General features: G+C 50.7%; 1 protein-coding gene across 1 annotated transcript; it reads right to left on the bottom strand.

Annotated features, from left to right (window-relative positions):
* Positions 1-16,267: 16,267 nt before the first annotated feature.
* TEX38 (testis expressed 38) lies at positions 16,268-16,788 on the bottom strand (the record flags this gene model as incomplete). Its single annotated transcript, XM_060231777.1, has 1 exon — positions 16,268-16,788. A coding segment is annotated over one exon (513 nt), but the record flags the coding sequence as incomplete, so codon positions are not given.
* Positions 16,789-16,895: the final 107 nt, after the last annotated feature.

The raw sequence follows: 16,895 nt of genomic DNA, 5'->3' as shown, positions 1-16,895 counted from the left end.
CGCTGGTCTCTGGAGGGCCTCCAGGGACCAGCGGAGGCCGCGGGGAAGCCGCGGAGCACCCGGCGCTGGTCCCGGAAGGCCTTCCAGAGCCTCTGGAAGGCCTTCCGGGACCAGCGCCGGCCAGCGAAGGCTTCCCCGCGGCCTCCGCCGGTCCCTGGAGGCCCTCTAGAGTCTCTGGAGGGCCTCCAGGGACCAGCGGAGGCCGCGGGGAGGCCGCGGGGCACCCGGCGCTGGTCCTGGAAGGCCTTCCAGCGGCTCTGGAAGGCCTTCCGGGACCAGCGCCGGCCAGCGAAGGCTTCCCCGTGGCCTCCGCTGGTCTCTGGAGGGCCTCCAGGGACCAGCGGAGGCCGCGGGGAAGCCGCGGAGCACCCGGCGCTGGTCCCGGAAGGCCTTCCAGAGCCTCTGGAAGGCCTTCCGGGACCAGCGCCGGCCAGCGAAGGCCTCCCCGCGGCCTCCGCTGGTCCCTGGAGGCCTCCAGAGGCCAGCGCCGGTAGCGGAGAGGCCCGGCGCTGGTCCCTGGAGGCCTCCAGAGGCCAGCGCCGGCAGCTCCCTCCCTCCCTCGCCGCGAGGCCGCCGCCGCAGGACTCCCCGCCGCCGCAGGACTCTCCGCCGCCCTGGAATCAGGTAAGGGGGCCGAAAGCGGGGGGGGCGGGGGGCGGCCTTCCTTTCTTCCCTCCCTCCTCCCTCCCTTCCTTCCTCCCCCCCTTCCTTCCTTCCTTCCTTCCTTCCTTCCTTCCTTCCTTCCTTCCTTCCTTCCTTCCTTCCTTCCCTTCCTTCCTTCCCTCCCTCCTCCCTTCCTTTCTTCCTTCCCTCCCTTCCTTCCCTCACTCCCTTCCCTTCCTTCCTTCCTTCCCTCCCTCCTCCCTTCCTTCCTTTCTTCCTTCCTTCCCTCCCTCCCTCCCCCCTTCCTTCCTTCCTTCCTTCCTTCCTTCCTTCCTTCCTTCCTTCCTTCCTTCCTTCCTTCCCTCCCTCCCCCTTCCTTCCTTCCTTCCTTCCTTCCTTCCTTCCTTCCTTCCTTCCTTCCTTCCTTCCTTCCTTCCTTCCTTCCTTCCTTCCTTCCTTCCTCCCTTCCCTTCCCTTCCCTTCCCTTCCCTTCCCTCCCTCCTCCCTTCCCTTCCCTCCTTATGTTCTTATATGACACAGAGTGTTGGACTGGAGGGGCCACTGGCCTGATGCAACAGGGCTTCTCTTATATTTTTATGTGACACAGAGTGTTGGACTGGAGGGGCCACTGGCCTGATCCAACAGGGCTTCTCTTATGTTCTTATGTGACACAGAGTGTTGGACTGGAGGGGCCACTGGCCTGATCTAACAGGGCTTCTCTTATGTTCTTATGTGACCAGAGTGGTGGAGTGGATGAGCCATTGGTCTGATGCAACAGGGCTTCTCTTATATTTTTATGTGGCACAGAGTGTTGGACTGGAGGGGCCACTGGCCTGATCCAACAGGGCTTCTCTTATGTTCTTATGTGACACAGAGTGTTGGACTGGAGGGGCCACTGGCCTGATCTAACAGGGCTTCTCTTATGTTCTTATGTGACCAGAGTGGTGGAGTGGATGAGCCATTGGTCTGATGCAACAGGGCTTCTCTTATATTTTTATGTGGCACAGAGTGTTGGACTGGAGGGGCCATTGGTCTGATGCAACAGGGCTTCTCTTATATTTTTACGTGGCACAGAGTGTTGGACTGGAGGGGCCACTGGCCTGATGCAACAGGGCTTCTCTTATATTCTTATGTTACGCAGAGTGTTGGACTGGAGGGGCCACTGGCCTGATGCAACAGGGCTTCTCTTATGTTCTTATGTGACGCAGAGTGTTGGACTGGATGGGCCACTGGCCTGATCCAACAGGGCTTCTCTTATGTTCTTATGTGACAATACTGACTTTGGTGGACCCAAGCACTGATTCAGTGTAAGGGAGCTTTGTGTTTGTGACTGGAGTAGATAATACTGACTTTGGTGGACCCAAGCACTGATTCAGTGTAAGGGAGCTTTGTGTTTGTGTCTTCTGGTGCAATTTTGTTCTCAGATCCTGTATTTACTTCATCAGTATATGGGATAAGGCACTTTCTCAACTGTGCTGCATAATGCAGCCTATTTATTTTGTCCTGTTGGCTCTGTTGGCTCTGTCTGCGCCACCTTCATCACTTTCGGGGTGTGGATCCCCCAGTGGGGTGGTCTCGTGACTCCCTCCGCCGGCTCTTTCTGATAGCCCTGCGCCCCCTCTTTCATTTGATATGTGTCCCGTGCGGGTGCCACCCTCCCGCCAGGAGATGCCGCAAAATGAGCCCCCTTGAGGCTTATGGCGGCAGGGCTCGGGGGAAGCGAGCTAGACTGCTGTTCTTTTGAGGGGTTATAGAGTGTTTCGAGCCCGTCCCTGTGGCATCGGTCCCATCGTTGTGGGGCCCAGGGGGCCGGCGCAGCGGCACGCTGAAGAAGCCTGTCGGTCACTTCCGGGTTCCTGTCCTGCATCTCGACCTGTGTTATTAGTGACAGGCTGCTTCGGCGTGCCGCTGCGCCGGCCCCCTGGGCCCCACAACGATGGGACTGATGCCACAGGGACGGGCTCAAAACACTCTATAACCCCTCAAAAGAACAGCAGTCTAGCTCGCTTCCCCCGAGCCCTGCCGCCATAAGCCTCAAGGGGGCTCATTTTGCGGCATCTCCCGGCGGGAGGGTGGCACCCGCACGGGACACATATCAAATGAAAGAGGGGGTGCAGGGCTATCAGAAACAGCCGGCGGAGGGAGTCGGGAGAGCACCCCACTGGGGGATCCACACCCCGAAAGTGATGAAGGTGGCGCAGATAGAGCCAACAGAGCAAACAGGACAAAATAAATAGGCTGCATTATGCAGCACAGTTGAGAAAGTGCCTTATCCCATATACTGATGAAGTATATACAGGATTTCAGAACAAAATTGTTTTCGGCGGTGATATTTGGGGGATTTTTGGGGATGTCACAGGAAGTGCTGTGAAGTCACTTCCTGTTTCCGGCAGTGGCATTTGGGGGAAATGATGTCATTTGGGGGAAATGATGTCACAGGAAGTGATGTCACTTCCCATTTCCGGCAGGTGACGCGGGGAAATGATGTCACAGGAAGTGATGTCACTTCCTGTTTCCTGTGGTGGCATGCTGTCACCGGAAGTGACGTCACCGGAAGTTACGTCACTTCCTGTTTCCCCTACCTCCCCCCCCCCCCAACGTGTCCCTGGCTGGCCTTCAGACATTATGGTCACCCTATTTAGGGGAAAAGTGAAACTAGCGTCTGATCAGTTGATGGGGGGAAACATTGCTCCACGGAAGCACTGTCAGTCGCCATGTCATTGTCAGTGAGGTGTAGTGTTGCCAAGTCCAATTCAAGAAATATCTGGGGACTTTGGGGGTGGAGCCAGGAGACATTAGGGGTGGAGCCAAGATCAAGGCTGTGACAAGCATATTTGAACTCCAAAGGGATTTGAACTCCAAAGGGAGTTCTGGCCATCACATTTAAAGGGACAGCACACCTTTTCAATTCCTTCCTTCCATAGGAAATAATGAAAGATAGGGGCACCTTTTGGGGGGGCTCATAGAATTGGACCCCCTGGTCCAATCGTTTTGAAACTTGGTGGGTATTTTGGGGAGAGGCACTAGATGCTATACTGCATCTACCCCAAAAAACAGCCCCTCCAGAGCCCCAGATACCCGCAGATCAATTCTCCATGATATTCTATGGGAATAAATCTCCATAGGGAATAACAGAGTTTCCAGCAGACATTTCCCTCCCCTCCCCCTGCTTTCTGACGACCCTGAAGTGGGGGGAGGGCCTCCAAACCAGGGGGTCCCCTGCCGCCACATGGGGATTGGCAACCCTAGTGAGGTGACTGAGCTTCTGTCAGGGGTCGGCTTGTTTTAAAAAGCAGGTATAGCCTTACCACCCACTGGATTTGAAGTCGCTTTGTCTCCACTATTCTTGCCCATATCAGAATGCCAATAATTCTGCCTGAAGATTATAGAAAGAGAAGTTTGAAGGGGATCAAGGGAAGGAACTACTCTCCTAAGCGGCAATCTTCCCTGGCGTCGAAGCCACGCCCCCATCCACTGTCCTCCCTCACTTTCTGATAACCCTGAAGTGGGGGAGGGCCTCCAAACCAGTGGATCCCCTGCTCCCACCTGGGGATTGGTAACCCTACTACTTGGTGAGGGAACCCTCTAGCTGCAGCCTGTCTCCAGCTCAGCCTTCCCAACAAACTTCCCTGTCTAGCTGGCCTTTTTAAGATTTCCTTCCAGGTCCCAACCTTCTGGGCTAGTTTTCCCTCCAAAACTGTTGCCCACCCAATCAGAGGGACTGAAAGGATCTTGTGAAAGGCCCTGTAGCTCCTCCAACACAGGTTTCCCTGCAGCCAGTCATGAAGGGCACAAGGACTTCTAGAGAGCATGTCATTTCCCTACCCCACCCCACTATTTCTTCTTTATCTAGGCTTCCCAATCCCCAGGGCCCAGCGGGGGATCCCCCAGTTTTACAGGCTTCCCCCCTCCCCCAGCCAGCTGGCCGGCAGGGGAAGCCCCGCCCCCAAAGCCATTATGCACCTCCATGAACGAGTCCCATAGGGAATGATGGGGAATTGATCTGTGGGTATTGGGGGCTCTGGGGGGGCTGTTTTTTGAGATAGAGGTGCCAAATTTTCAGTATAGCATCTAGTACCTCTCCCCAAAATACCTCCCAAGTTTCAAAAGGATGGAGCCAGGGGGTCCAATTCTATGAGCCCCAAAAGAAGGTGCCCCTATCCTTCATTATTTTCTATGGAAGGAAGGCATTTTAAAAGATGTGCTGTTCCTTTAAATGTGATGGCCAGAACTCTCTTGGAGTTCAATTATGCTTGTCACACCCTTGCTTCTGGCTCCGCCCCCATGTCTCCTGGCCCCATCCCCAAAGTCTCCTGGCTCCACCCCCAAAGTCCCCAGATATTTCTTGAATTGGACTTGGCAACCCTATCTTTATCTTTCTTGAAAGCATCCATAATATCTCCCCTTTCCCTGCTTCCTTCTCTCTTTCCTATCCATCAGCCAACCTAAATTTATCTGCTCACCTGTCTTCAACTTTCCCTCCTTCCCTCCCCCAGCAGCCTCTTCTCTCTGGCCAAGTTGCACAGTACTGGTTGAGCCAGGTGTGGTGGGGAACCTGCAAGGACTTGTGAGGGCACCTCAGTTTCCGCAGTATTCCGTTCCCCACATTATTTCCTCTTTCTCTTTTCCTAGCTTCTGTATCATCACCTTTGCCTGTTTCATTCTCTTTCCCACCGACCTACCTACCTTTGATTTGCCTCCCATCTTCAACTATATTTATTAGGTGCTTCATCTATATCCCATTTTTCTCTGCAATGGAGACTAAAGCAGATGACATTCTCCATTTTATTTTCACAACAACCCTATAATGTAGGTTAGGCTGAATGTGTGACTTGCCCAAAGTCACCCAGTGAGCTTCCTCAGCAGAGGGGATGGGATTCAAACCTGGGTGTCTCAGATCCTTATCTGAAACTCTAACCAGTACACTAGCTTTTGTGCAGTGGTAGCAAGCAGCCAGGCCCAGGTGGATCATGCAAGTTGCCAAGTGGCTGCTGCTGAGCCTGGCCCAAATAAGTCCCCCTCAAAGGCAAAAACAGCCCTAGAAAGGGCACCAACCAAAGTGTGAATACTGTTGTAGTTATCTAGCAAAGGCCACTGAGGACACCTGTATCGTTAAACTACAAGCAACCCTTTTATCATTTTGGGATACCCCTAGCGTTTACAGTTTTTTACGGTTTCAAATTGTTCTGTGACTTGGACTTTGCTCAGGTTCGTAGAAAGATCTATTTTTTTTGTCTATGGTCCCAGTCTCTGGATTTAAGTCTGCACAGATGGGGCTGCATTGAGAATTAGATACAGGGCTTTTTTCTGGGGGAATGCAGCAGAACAGGGTTTTGGAACCTCTTTGTGGAAACAAAATTCTTTTTAAAAAATGTTTAAAAGTTCATAAGGGGCATCCGTGTGTTTCTCCATTTTCCTCTTGAGTGTTCTTGAGACACAAAAAGCCCATATTGATTTAAACCAAATATTGCAAGTGTGAGCCACTTCTAAATAAGAGGTTTGAAATACTAGCCTTGCCTAGGGTTTTTTTCTGGAAAAGAGGTGCCAGAACTCTCAAGATAGGGTTGCCAAGCCCCAGGTGGAGACAGGGGATCCCCAGTTTGGAGGTCCTCCCCCTGCTTCAGGGTCATCAGAAAGTGGGGGGTGAGGAAGGAAATGTCTGTGGGGCACTCCATTATTCCCTATGAAGAGTGATTCCCATAAAGCAGGGGTAGTCAACGGTAGCTCTCCAGATATTTTTTGCCTACAACTCCCATCAGCCCTAGCCATTGGCCATGCTAGCTGGGGCTGATGGGAGTTGTAGGCAAAAAACATCTGGAGAGCTACTGTTGGCCACTCCTGCTCTATCCGGTTTTAATCGCATCTTTCCTCCAAGGAACTTCAAGTTTCTACCCTCCCCATTTTTTCACAAACATTTACTGGAAAAAACTTACAGAAATGGCCTTTACTTCACCTCTGCAAGGATACTCCATGAGGGTAACAAACACCCCCCCCCCCCCCAACAGTCTCCTGGGCCCCCTAGCAGCTCTGTTTATGCTGCGACTAGATCTGTAACCCCAGTTGAGCAAGGAAAAAGGTGGGGGAGGAGATCACTCCAGGAGTTAAATCTGCCTCAATGAGTCCAATTTTGCAACACTGCTGCTGAGTGGCTTGGGGCTCATATGACTAGGGTTGCCAATCACCTGGGGTTCCCCCTGTTTGGAGGCCCTCCCCCCACTTCAGGGCCACCAAAAACCAGGGTGGAAGGGGAGGAAAACGTCTGCTCAGCACTCCATTTTTCCCTAGAGAAACCCAATTCCCATAGGGCAGGGGTGGTGAACCTTTTTTCGGCCAAGGGCCATATGGATATTTATAACATCATTTGCGGGCCATAAAAAATTATCAACTTGGTGCTCTGCTGAGTTAGAATGATTCAGGCCAGCAAAATTAATGCAAATAATTGTTTTTCTATTTGAAGTCATGTGGGGAGAGCCTAATCTGGTGCACACACGCACACACACACACACACACCTGGCCCGCCGCCCTAAGCAAATACATAGGTCCAGGGTTTTTTTGTAGAAAAGGCCGAGCAGGAACTCAGTAGCATATTAGACCACATCCCCTAATATTAGCATATTAAGTCACACACTCATTAGCATATTTGGCCACACCATCTGGGATAATCAAGTGCAATGTCATGGGTGCTGGGGATGCTGCAGAAGGAGCGGAGCCTGCAGAGGAAACTGTGCCCCTGCCACCTGCACCAGCGCCCCTGCCTCCTGCTGGAGAAGATCCCAGCCCCCCTGCCTCACCCTCTCGGGTGGCTCGTGTGCGTGACCGCCTTCGTCAGGACCTCAGGGATCGAAGGAGGGCGGCACGCTCACAAGCAAGACGCTCCCTGAGCCCTGAGTTTTGAAAGGATTCTGGCCCTTCTAAGGGCAAGGATGCTTGAGTTGTAGCAGGATCCTGGCTGCCTCTCTGAGCCAGCAATTAGCCCAAATGGGCAACAGCCAGCAGAGGGCTATATAGCTGTGGGCTTTGGGAGGAGGCTTTGTGGAAGCAACTAGTCATCTACCTGATGTTCTAGCATCCCCTCCGGCTTTGACTTTCGGACTCCCTGACTTCGGCTCTTGACTTCTGGACTCCCTGACTTCGGCTTCTGAACCTCTGACCTGCGTTACCTGGACGGTGATTCGGATTTGGTGCCTCAGACCCTCTTGCCTACCGGCTACAGACCTCGGCCTGCCCTTGGACTTTGCCTGACCCAGCCCCAGCCGTGACATGCAAACTGAACTGTGACAGTAACTTTTCTAGGCTCTGCAGCAATTCTGGCCAACCAGCCAAGCCCCAGGGAGGCTGCCGCACAGTACATCTGGGCCCTGTGATCCCTGCCTGGCCCTGGGGAGGCTGCTGCACAGCACGGCTGGGCCCCACAATCCTCGCTGTCCAGCCAGACCCCAGGGAGGCTACCACATGGCTTGGTTCGGTCCAGCAATCCCCGAGGGCCACACCAAGTGACCTCAAGGGCCGTATATGGCCCTTGGAACCGAGGTTCCCCACCCCTGTCATAGGGTATAATGGGAGAATTGATCCACAGGTATTTGGGGCTCGGGGGGGGGGGGCGGTTTTTTGAAGTAAAGGTTCAAGTAAAAGTAAAAGAAGTAAAGATTTTTAGCATAGCATCCAGTACTGTTGGAATGAACCACACAATTCGCGTGTTGAAGAGAAAATGCTTCTGCCTTGCCTCTCTGAGCAAGGGTTTATTTATCTCTGCATCAGTTGCGCCAGAAATAAACCAGCTTACAGCATCGGACAAAAGCACTAACCGGAAGACATACCCCCCTTTACCATGAGGTCATGTCTGCCTAGTCTACAGAAACTAATACCAGCTCAGCAGTTGTCAAGAATACATGTGTCAGCAAAAGGAAGCGTGAATACGAGTGTAAGATGTCTGCGCCCTTTTAGCCTTTCAGACACAACGTAGGCAGCTCAGGCTGATATGCCAAAATAGTGATCCACCCACATTTCTGTCTTCAGGCTTTGTGGGGTCTGGGGGCTCATGTGCATGAGCCCCAGACAGTACCTCTTCTCAGAAGACCCTCCAAGTTTCGAAATGATTGGATCAGGGGGTCCAATTCTATGAGCCCCAAAAGAAGGTGCCCCTATCCTTAATTGTTTCCAAAAGGAGGGAAGGCATTTAAAAACATGCTGTCCTTTTAAATATGACAGCCAGAACTCCCTTTGGAGTTCAATTATGCTTGCCACAAGGCAGTGGGGGTTCAAATCAGTATACAGCACCTTTGTATAGTGTTCAAGGGTGGCTCGCTGGGGCTGCAGGTGTCTGTTTAGTGTAAAGCAGCTGATTATGAAGTGAGGCTGCAGGGATCTGATTCAGTATGTGGCAGTTTATTTCTGGACAAAGCAGTTTTGTGTGGTAACCAGGCTGCTGAGGTCTGATTCAGTATAAGACAGCTTCATGCTGTGGCCTTGTTCTCTAGTCTGGGGGGAAATTACGGGTGCTATGGGTTTCCTGGTTCAGGCATAGGATGACAGGTTAATTTGGTAAAGTGGCATCTCAATAACTCATTCAGCTTTTGCATCTCAGTGGCATTTCTGTAACTCTAATTCAGCTTTGCATGTGGTCCTCTATATCAGGCTGGGGAGGGACCACTCTTAAATATTGTCTTTTCTGAGTTCAGAGCAACATGCCACTAAGAAGGTCTACATGCTGGGCAAGAGCCACCTCCACCACATCTGCACCTGCTTGAGCTTCGAGGAAGATGGCACCTGTGGCTGGTTCTGCCCCCATGGCCACACCTGTATCCAAGAAGGGGGAGGGGAAATGTGGAATTGGGCACAGGGCTGGAACTGCCAACTCCCTCCAGGGCATCTCCCAGGTGCAGGAATTTCTCACAGGCACTTCCCCCCCACCCCCTTTATTCAAGTGTTGCCAACTTTCAAGAGGCACTTCAGGATCTTCCAGAATTGGTATGGCACAGATTCACATTTGCCAATCTCCAGTTGGTGGCTGGGGATTTCCCAGAACTTTGTATAAACCTGAGAGAGGTATAAACTTTGTATAAACCAGTCTCCAGGAGCTGATTGGAGATTTCCCAGCATTAGTTTTATTCACATTTATAGGCTCCTAACCATTGGGTGATGGGCTCCAGAACTACTGGTGGGTGCAGGCAGCTGATGGAGAGTTTTGGGATTCACAGTTAGAGGTAGCTAGATAGTGAAGAGGTTAGTTAGATAAATGGGAGAGGGGGTTAGTTATTTAGTTAGACTGGGATAGATAGGTATTTAAACTGGATAGGCAGATGGAGGGGCAGAATATAGATCCTCTGAAAGACAGCTTGACCAATCTCAGCAGACCTTGTGGGCATAGCATAGTTAGGTCAGGGTAGGATTTTAATGGGAAGTTCAAGATGGCAACACAGAGGCATGCAATGGCAAGCCACCCCCATTCACCTCTTCAGCCTTTCAGTTGTGCCAATGTTTAGCATGCAGCGTTGATTTCCCATCTAAATTGTGTAAGATCTAGGATGTGTCCAGTGAAAAGGCAGTCCTCATTTAATTATCTTGTGCCTCTAAAGGCAATTGAATTATAAGAGAGAATACAGCATGGTACACTTCATTTTGGATTATCCAAATTCTGCCAAAACTGAGGCCAAGTCTTATATAGATGTCTGGTTTTCTCTACATGCAACAGAAAGATGGAATGGCAGCAACCTGAATCCAATATTTGATACTTTTTCTTTAAGAGTCTATCTAGGCAATCCAAAGCATTTTGAAAGGATGTATAATTATAACACTAATAGTAGCATTAATAAGGTGCGGAGAGGCAGGGCTGGCTAGGCACCAGAAGGTCTATTTTCAGTGTGAATTACCCTGATGAGACAAATGCCTCCCCACAAAGAATGGCAGCTCAAAACAGAGCACCTGCTAGTAGGGTTGCCAAGTCCAATTCAAGAGATATCTGGGGACTTTGGGGGTGGAGCCAGGAGACTTTGGGGGTGGAGCCAGGAGACATTAGGGGTGGAGCCTAGATCAAGGCTGTGACAAGCATAATTGAACTCCAAAGGGAGTTCAATTCCTTCCTTCCATAGGAAATAATGAAGGATATGGGCACCTTCTTTTGGGGCTCATAGAATTGGACCCCCTGGTCCAAACTTTTTGAAACTTGGGGGATATTTTGGGGAGAGGCACTAGGTGCTATACTGCAAATGTGGTGCCTCTACCCCAAAAAACAGCCCCCCCCAGAACCCCAGATACCCACGGATCAATTCTCCATGATTTTCTATTGGAATAAATCTCCATAGGGAATAATAGAGTTCCCAGCAGACATTTCCCTCCCCTCCCCCTGCTTTCTGATGACCCTGAAGCGGGGGGGGGGTCTCCAAACCAGGGGATCCCCTGCCCCCACCTGGGGATTGGCAACCCTACCTGCTAGTCATGTGGTGCATAGTTCAAGCACTGAGCATGCTGATGTGGCTAGATGGGGGATGGGGGTGGAATTCACGCTCACTAAAGTCACTAAAGCCAGTGGGATGGTAGTGGTTAAGTGCATGGACTGTTATCTGGGAGGACTGGCCTGGATTCCCCACTCCTCCACTTGCAGCTGCTGGAATGGCCTTGGGTCAGCCATAGCTTTCTCGAGAGTTGCCCTTGAAAGGGCAGCTTCTGCGAGTGTTCTTTTAGGCTCACCTACCTCACAGCCTGTCTGTTGTGGGGGAGGGAGATAAAGGAGATTGCAAGCCTCTCTGAGATCTCAAAATTAATGGCTGTAAGTCAACTGCTTGGGTAGTAGGGGAGGAGCAAGAGGAGGGGAGGCATCTGATCACCTCAGAAATACACAAAAGTATCCATAAATGCACTTCACACAAGTTGAAGTCAGGAGACTTTGGTGCATGACAAATCATTGTCATTGGGGTTGGCCCAGGCATTAAGGGGATGTGGGATTCCTTCACATCAGGCCAGTGGCCCTATCACTACTAGCAGCCACACTGGTTTCATGGGAATTTCAACCAGGGCCATTGTCTGTGGCATTAGGTGCATGCTATCAGAATTGCAGTCTTTGATTTATACAATGTGCTGCTTTGAGGCCTGTAAACAATTGCCAGGGCCTGCATCAAACACATCATATGGGCTTTCATTTTCCTTCACTGGCCCAGCAGAGAGCATATAGGGTACGCCTCGCCATGCTGCACCACTTACACAGAGTATGGCCAAGTGTCCACCTTCCTTACCACATCTGTCTTATACAAGCACTGGCCAAGCAATCACTTGGATTGAGAAGCACTTGGATTGGGACATGCCACTATTATGGCATGCTGACAGGGTGACAGCATAAAGGTAATAGTTGGGTGTAGTAGGGAGTGTGGCAGCAGTTCCATGGGGGACGGTGGCTGGAGCAAGATGTCCAGGTATTGGCAGCTGGCCATCATCCAGGTATTGATAATAGCATCAAAGATACTGCATTTCACCTTCAGGAGGCAAGGTTCCATAGCCCACCAACAGTGGTCAACCTTGTACCTTGCCACATTTCCCAGGATGTTCCATTGGATTCATGGCCAGGGCTGGAAGACTGGGTCCTTCAGCACATGAAACACCTTGCTCCTAGAACCATAGTAATAATAATAATTTTAAAATAAATAAATAAATAATAATAAAGTCCATGGTTCACAATGATCCATGTACCCTCCCTGAACAGTTATCAACCTGCCCTTAGCATACCTATCAGCCACTTTCATGTTTTTTCCTACTTGTCATGCAGTGGGCATTGATATGAATGACACAGATGCCTCATTTCATCTCCCTGGGAGCAGGCATTACTGAGGAGCTCTGTAACACTACCTTCTTCGAGGCAAGGTATGGAGTGTGTATGAGTTTGGACTTGAGAGCAACCAGAGTGGCAGCACTGTGAAATGGCTGCCATTTGTAAACATGACCTTCAGTGGTTAACATGACCTTCAGTTCCAGGAATGTGGTGTGAACTAGGGTGCACTGGCAGACACAACTTTTCACCTGGCCTTACTATAAGCAGCCTTATCTGGATGCGGGAAGCACCGCAGCTAGGCTGATTGGGTTGCTGCTCGTTAACAATGCCTTTGTGTTCCAGGGAGGCAGTGCTGTGGGGTTGCAGGCACAGTTTTGTGCACCAGCAGCCATCTTTAACACAGCCAGAGACTCTTCACCGGACCTATTCAGTTTAGGGTGATGGCACATGGGGTGGCATGGAGCATGGTAGGCTGAACCTGAGTGGCCAATGGATGAAGTCAAGCCTTTGGCCAGGTTGCACTGGGTGGCTGATTGTTTACAATGTCTATTCAGTTCCAGAGACGCAGCATAAGGAGCACGGAGTTATGGGCACACTCTTGTGCACAGGTTGCGGACTATTTAAGCTATTTGCAATGTCTATTCAGTTCCAGGGAGGCAGCATAAGGAACATGGAGTTGCAGGCACACTCTTGTGCACAGACTGCTGGCAATTTAGTCTATTTACAATGTCTATTCAATTCCACAGAGGCAGCGTAAGGAGCATGGAGCTGCAGGCACACTCTCGTGCACAGGCTGTTGACTATTTAGTCAATTTACAATGTCTATTCAGTTCCAGAGACCCAGCATAAGGAGCATGGAGTTGCAGCACACTCTTGTACACAGATTGCTGACAGTTTAGGTTATTTACAATGCCTATTCAGTTCTAGAGACCCAGTGTAAGGAGCATGGAGTTGCATGCACACTCTTGTGCACAGACTGCTGACAATTTAGTCTCTTTGCAATGGCTATTCAATTCCAAGGAGGCAGCGTACAGAGTTGCGGCACACTGCACAGGCCTCTGACTATTAACTATGCTTTATTCAATCCCAGGGAGACAACAAGGATGGGCGATGACACAATGACCTATGGGTTCATATGCACAGCATTATGCATGTGATGGACCTACGGTGCCTTATATAAGTAGGTTGTGTGACCTCAGCCAGGTGGTGCCAGGCAGGATTCAGCATGATGGAAGATGGTGTGTGCCCTTCAAATGTAGGGCCATGAAGATGGCACTGAGGTGACCAGATATACTTTGATCTGCAACTGGCTTTAGATGTCTATTCCATTTCAGGGGAACAGCTGATACCTAACATAAATTCATTCATTTCCAGGGGGCTGGCAGGAGTCCATTTGGATCTGTGAGCACAAAGTGGCAAGGCTGTGTGGCATATAGGGTTCCCAAGTCCAACCCCAAAAATATCTGTGGACTTTAGTGGTGGAGCCAGGAGACACTGGGGTGGAGCTAGGGGGGAGGGGGGAAACGGCGAGCCGCCCCGTCCCGGAGTGTGCGACGCCGCTGCGCAGCTGACGCCTCTTCTCTGCTCGCCGTGGCTGCTCCTCTGAGATGGGCTCAGGCTGAGCCCATCTCGGAGGAGCAGCCACGGCGAGTGGAGAAGAGGCCGCCGCGCCGCTGCCGCCTCGCCCTCTCCGCCTCTGGGGTGGAAGTGGAGGGGGGGTGGAGGCGAGCCGGGGGCGTGGCGAGCCACGAGTCCGGGTCCTAGAAGGGTCCGGATTCGCGGCTCGCCATGCTCCTGGCCTGCCTCGCCCTCCCCTGCGCTGCTGCTGCCTCTTGGCTGCTCCTCTGAGATGGGCTCAGCCTGGGCTCATCTCAGAGGAGCAGCTGTGGTGGGAGGGGAGGGGGCATCAGCGGCGCGGCGGCCTTGCCGGCTCCGGGATGCGGCGGCTGGCCATGCTCCCCGGTGCCATTTCCACCCCCTCCCCCCACTTCCGTTTTTTGGGGGAGCAGGGGAAGAGGGTGGAAATCCTGGGGTCCCCCGCAAGGGTGGGAGGGTTGGGAAGCCTAGTGGCATAGTGCTGTACACTGGTCAAGCATTTATGCGGACTTAGTTGGGAGTCAATTGACATAGGGTGGCATGAAATGGGATGCCCCTGGTTCTGCCATTTAATGTTGACTCAGAGGTTTGCAAGACTTATCTTAGGCTGCATTGGGTTCCTGCTGTGTATTGTTGCTCTTTACAGTTGACTCCATCAGTTTAAGGGGTCAGGGCCAATCAACCTGGATTGGCAGACAGCATTTTCTGACTTCTAGTAGGCCACATCTGGTTCCGGCCATGTTATTTTGACTCTTTACCATTGACTCCTTTATCGTTAATTCCTTTAGTTTCAGGGGAGATGGCACCAGTCAGTCTGAATTTGCAGACACAAGTCTGGCTAGGGGTGGGACACTGGCCTGCAGGACAAAATGGAAGTCACTTGGTGAGGTGAGTGAGAGGTGGAAGTCACCATGGTCCCCCCCCAACATGCTGTTGATGCAACTTGGTGAGAAATACTTGAGGCCCACTCTGGCAGAGGTCTGGTACACAGAGCCGTTGAAGACATTGGGGAAAATACTTCTGGCGGTGATGATCTTCTGGTTTGAACTGGCTGCAGCGCCAAAGTTGGCAAGGGGCATGCCCTGTGGATAAGATGAAATTGACATTGGGGGAGATACTTCTGGCGGTGATGATCTTCTGGTTTGAACTGGCTGCAGTGCCAAAGTTAGCAAGGGGCACGCCCTGTGGATAAGATGGAATTGGCAAAGTGGAAGCCAACCAACAGGTTGCAGAGGATCATGGATGCTATTGGAGGGTTGCTGGATTCAGCATCATGAAATTTCAACATGGCTGAAGGTCCTGCTTTGTTCTGAGGCAGTTCATTTGTTGTATGGATATCTGGCTATACAGAATTGAGGATTCACTATGCCCTTGGCTACAGCTGTAGAAGCATTGGTGAAAGCCAGCTGAGGCTCGGCTCTTGTGGTGGTATCAGCATGAGGCTGGATCCATTCTCTGGAAAATCAGCCTGCGTGCCCACTTCCAGAGTATGGGGATCCTCTTAAGGGATCTTGGCATGAGGGGCGACTTATGTGCCCAGCCCAGAGGCATGTCCAGGGGATTACCCGCACGCTCAGGTGGCAGGGGAGACCACCCCTGGGCTTCCGCCCCAGTGAAATCCCTAACCTGCCATTCCAAGGTGACCAGCAGAGCATTGACTGGCAGGTAAGTCAGTCGATGAGTGAGATCCTTACCCCTTGCTGTGCCAAGGCTTACTACAGCTGTAACCAATAAAGTTGTGGACAATTTTATTTCACTTTTTCTGAAAATGGTGTGCTTGTGTGTTATTTCAGTTGAAACTGTAAACTAAACTAGAATGTGTTAGGAGGGAGGAATTTTGCCTGAGGTGCCTGCCTTGGCCCCTCCCCTTGACGCTGGAGCCACAAATATACAGGTGTGATGTTAAGGGTACAGTAGGTACCTAATTTCAGGCCTGCCTGAGTCCTGCTGCCTCTTCTCAGCCTGCTCATAAAAGAATAAGGTATTATTGTGCAACCCTGAATACTGGGCATTTGTTAAATACAAGTTTATTGCATTCTGCATGTTTTACTATGTATTTTTTAGACCTGTCAGTTAGAATGAGCTACATGTCTTGGAGAAACCATATCTGTTCCAGTTAATGTGTTAAAGGAAAACTTAGAACCGAGATTTCAGTTTTGATGTCTAAAGATAACTTACATTTGCTGTAGATCATTGCTGTCCTCCCAGTAAAAAACAGACTACAACACTGAATTTCCCAAGTGTTCTGAAGCCAATCTTTAATTGAGGTGTTTATTAAACATGTAAAGTTGCTTTGTATTGTATTGCTAAATTGGCTGTTAAGCAGACATGTTGCTGCCAGCATGGTGTGACTCATTTTTCAACATAGCAAATTTCAGAGGCGAGTTGAATGGAGTGTTTGTGGCTGGAATATTAGAGCAAGGATAGGAGGCTGAATGTTCAAGCAATGGTGGAAAGTAAGCAACAGCACTGGCACAAGAGACTTCGTGAAATACTGGTTTGTATGGATCTGCATCTGGAAGGGAAATGAAGGAATCACTCATAGTATCTTTGGTAGCCTCACTGGAGAAGTTGCTTGCTTTTTGCTTTGAAAAGCTTTTAGATTCGAGAATGGACACATCTGTTTTAATTTCAGGGTGTGCTTCTTTGTCAGCCCAGTAAGCCAACGTGCGGTGGAAAAACCATTCTGTTTTCATCCGTTCCACCCACGCTTTTGAACGTCGTTCTCGTTGGATTCTTTTCCTCCAATGAAGGACTAACATACAACTAAATACCAGAATATAACAAAGCCCTAGGCCTCCAAAATAGCTAGGTAGCAAACCTGCAAGTAAAACCAGATTGTAAGAATATTAATTAGGGATGCAAACTGTTGTGGAGCACGATGATTTTGTTGAATATACTTGTAAGCATGTGTCTAATATTAATCACTATTTTTTTA

The sequence above is a fragment of the Heteronotia binoei genome, chromosome 2 (assembly GCF_032191835.1).
Source record: "Heteronotia binoei isolate CCM8104 ecotype False Entrance Well chromosome 2, APGP_CSIRO_Hbin_v1, whole genome shotgun sequence".
In the NCBI taxonomy this organism is placed as follows: domain Eukaryota; kingdom Metazoa; phylum Chordata; class Lepidosauria; order Squamata; family Gekkonidae; genus Heteronotia; species Heteronotia binoei.
This window is presented reverse-complemented; position numbering and strand designations above follow the sequence as displayed.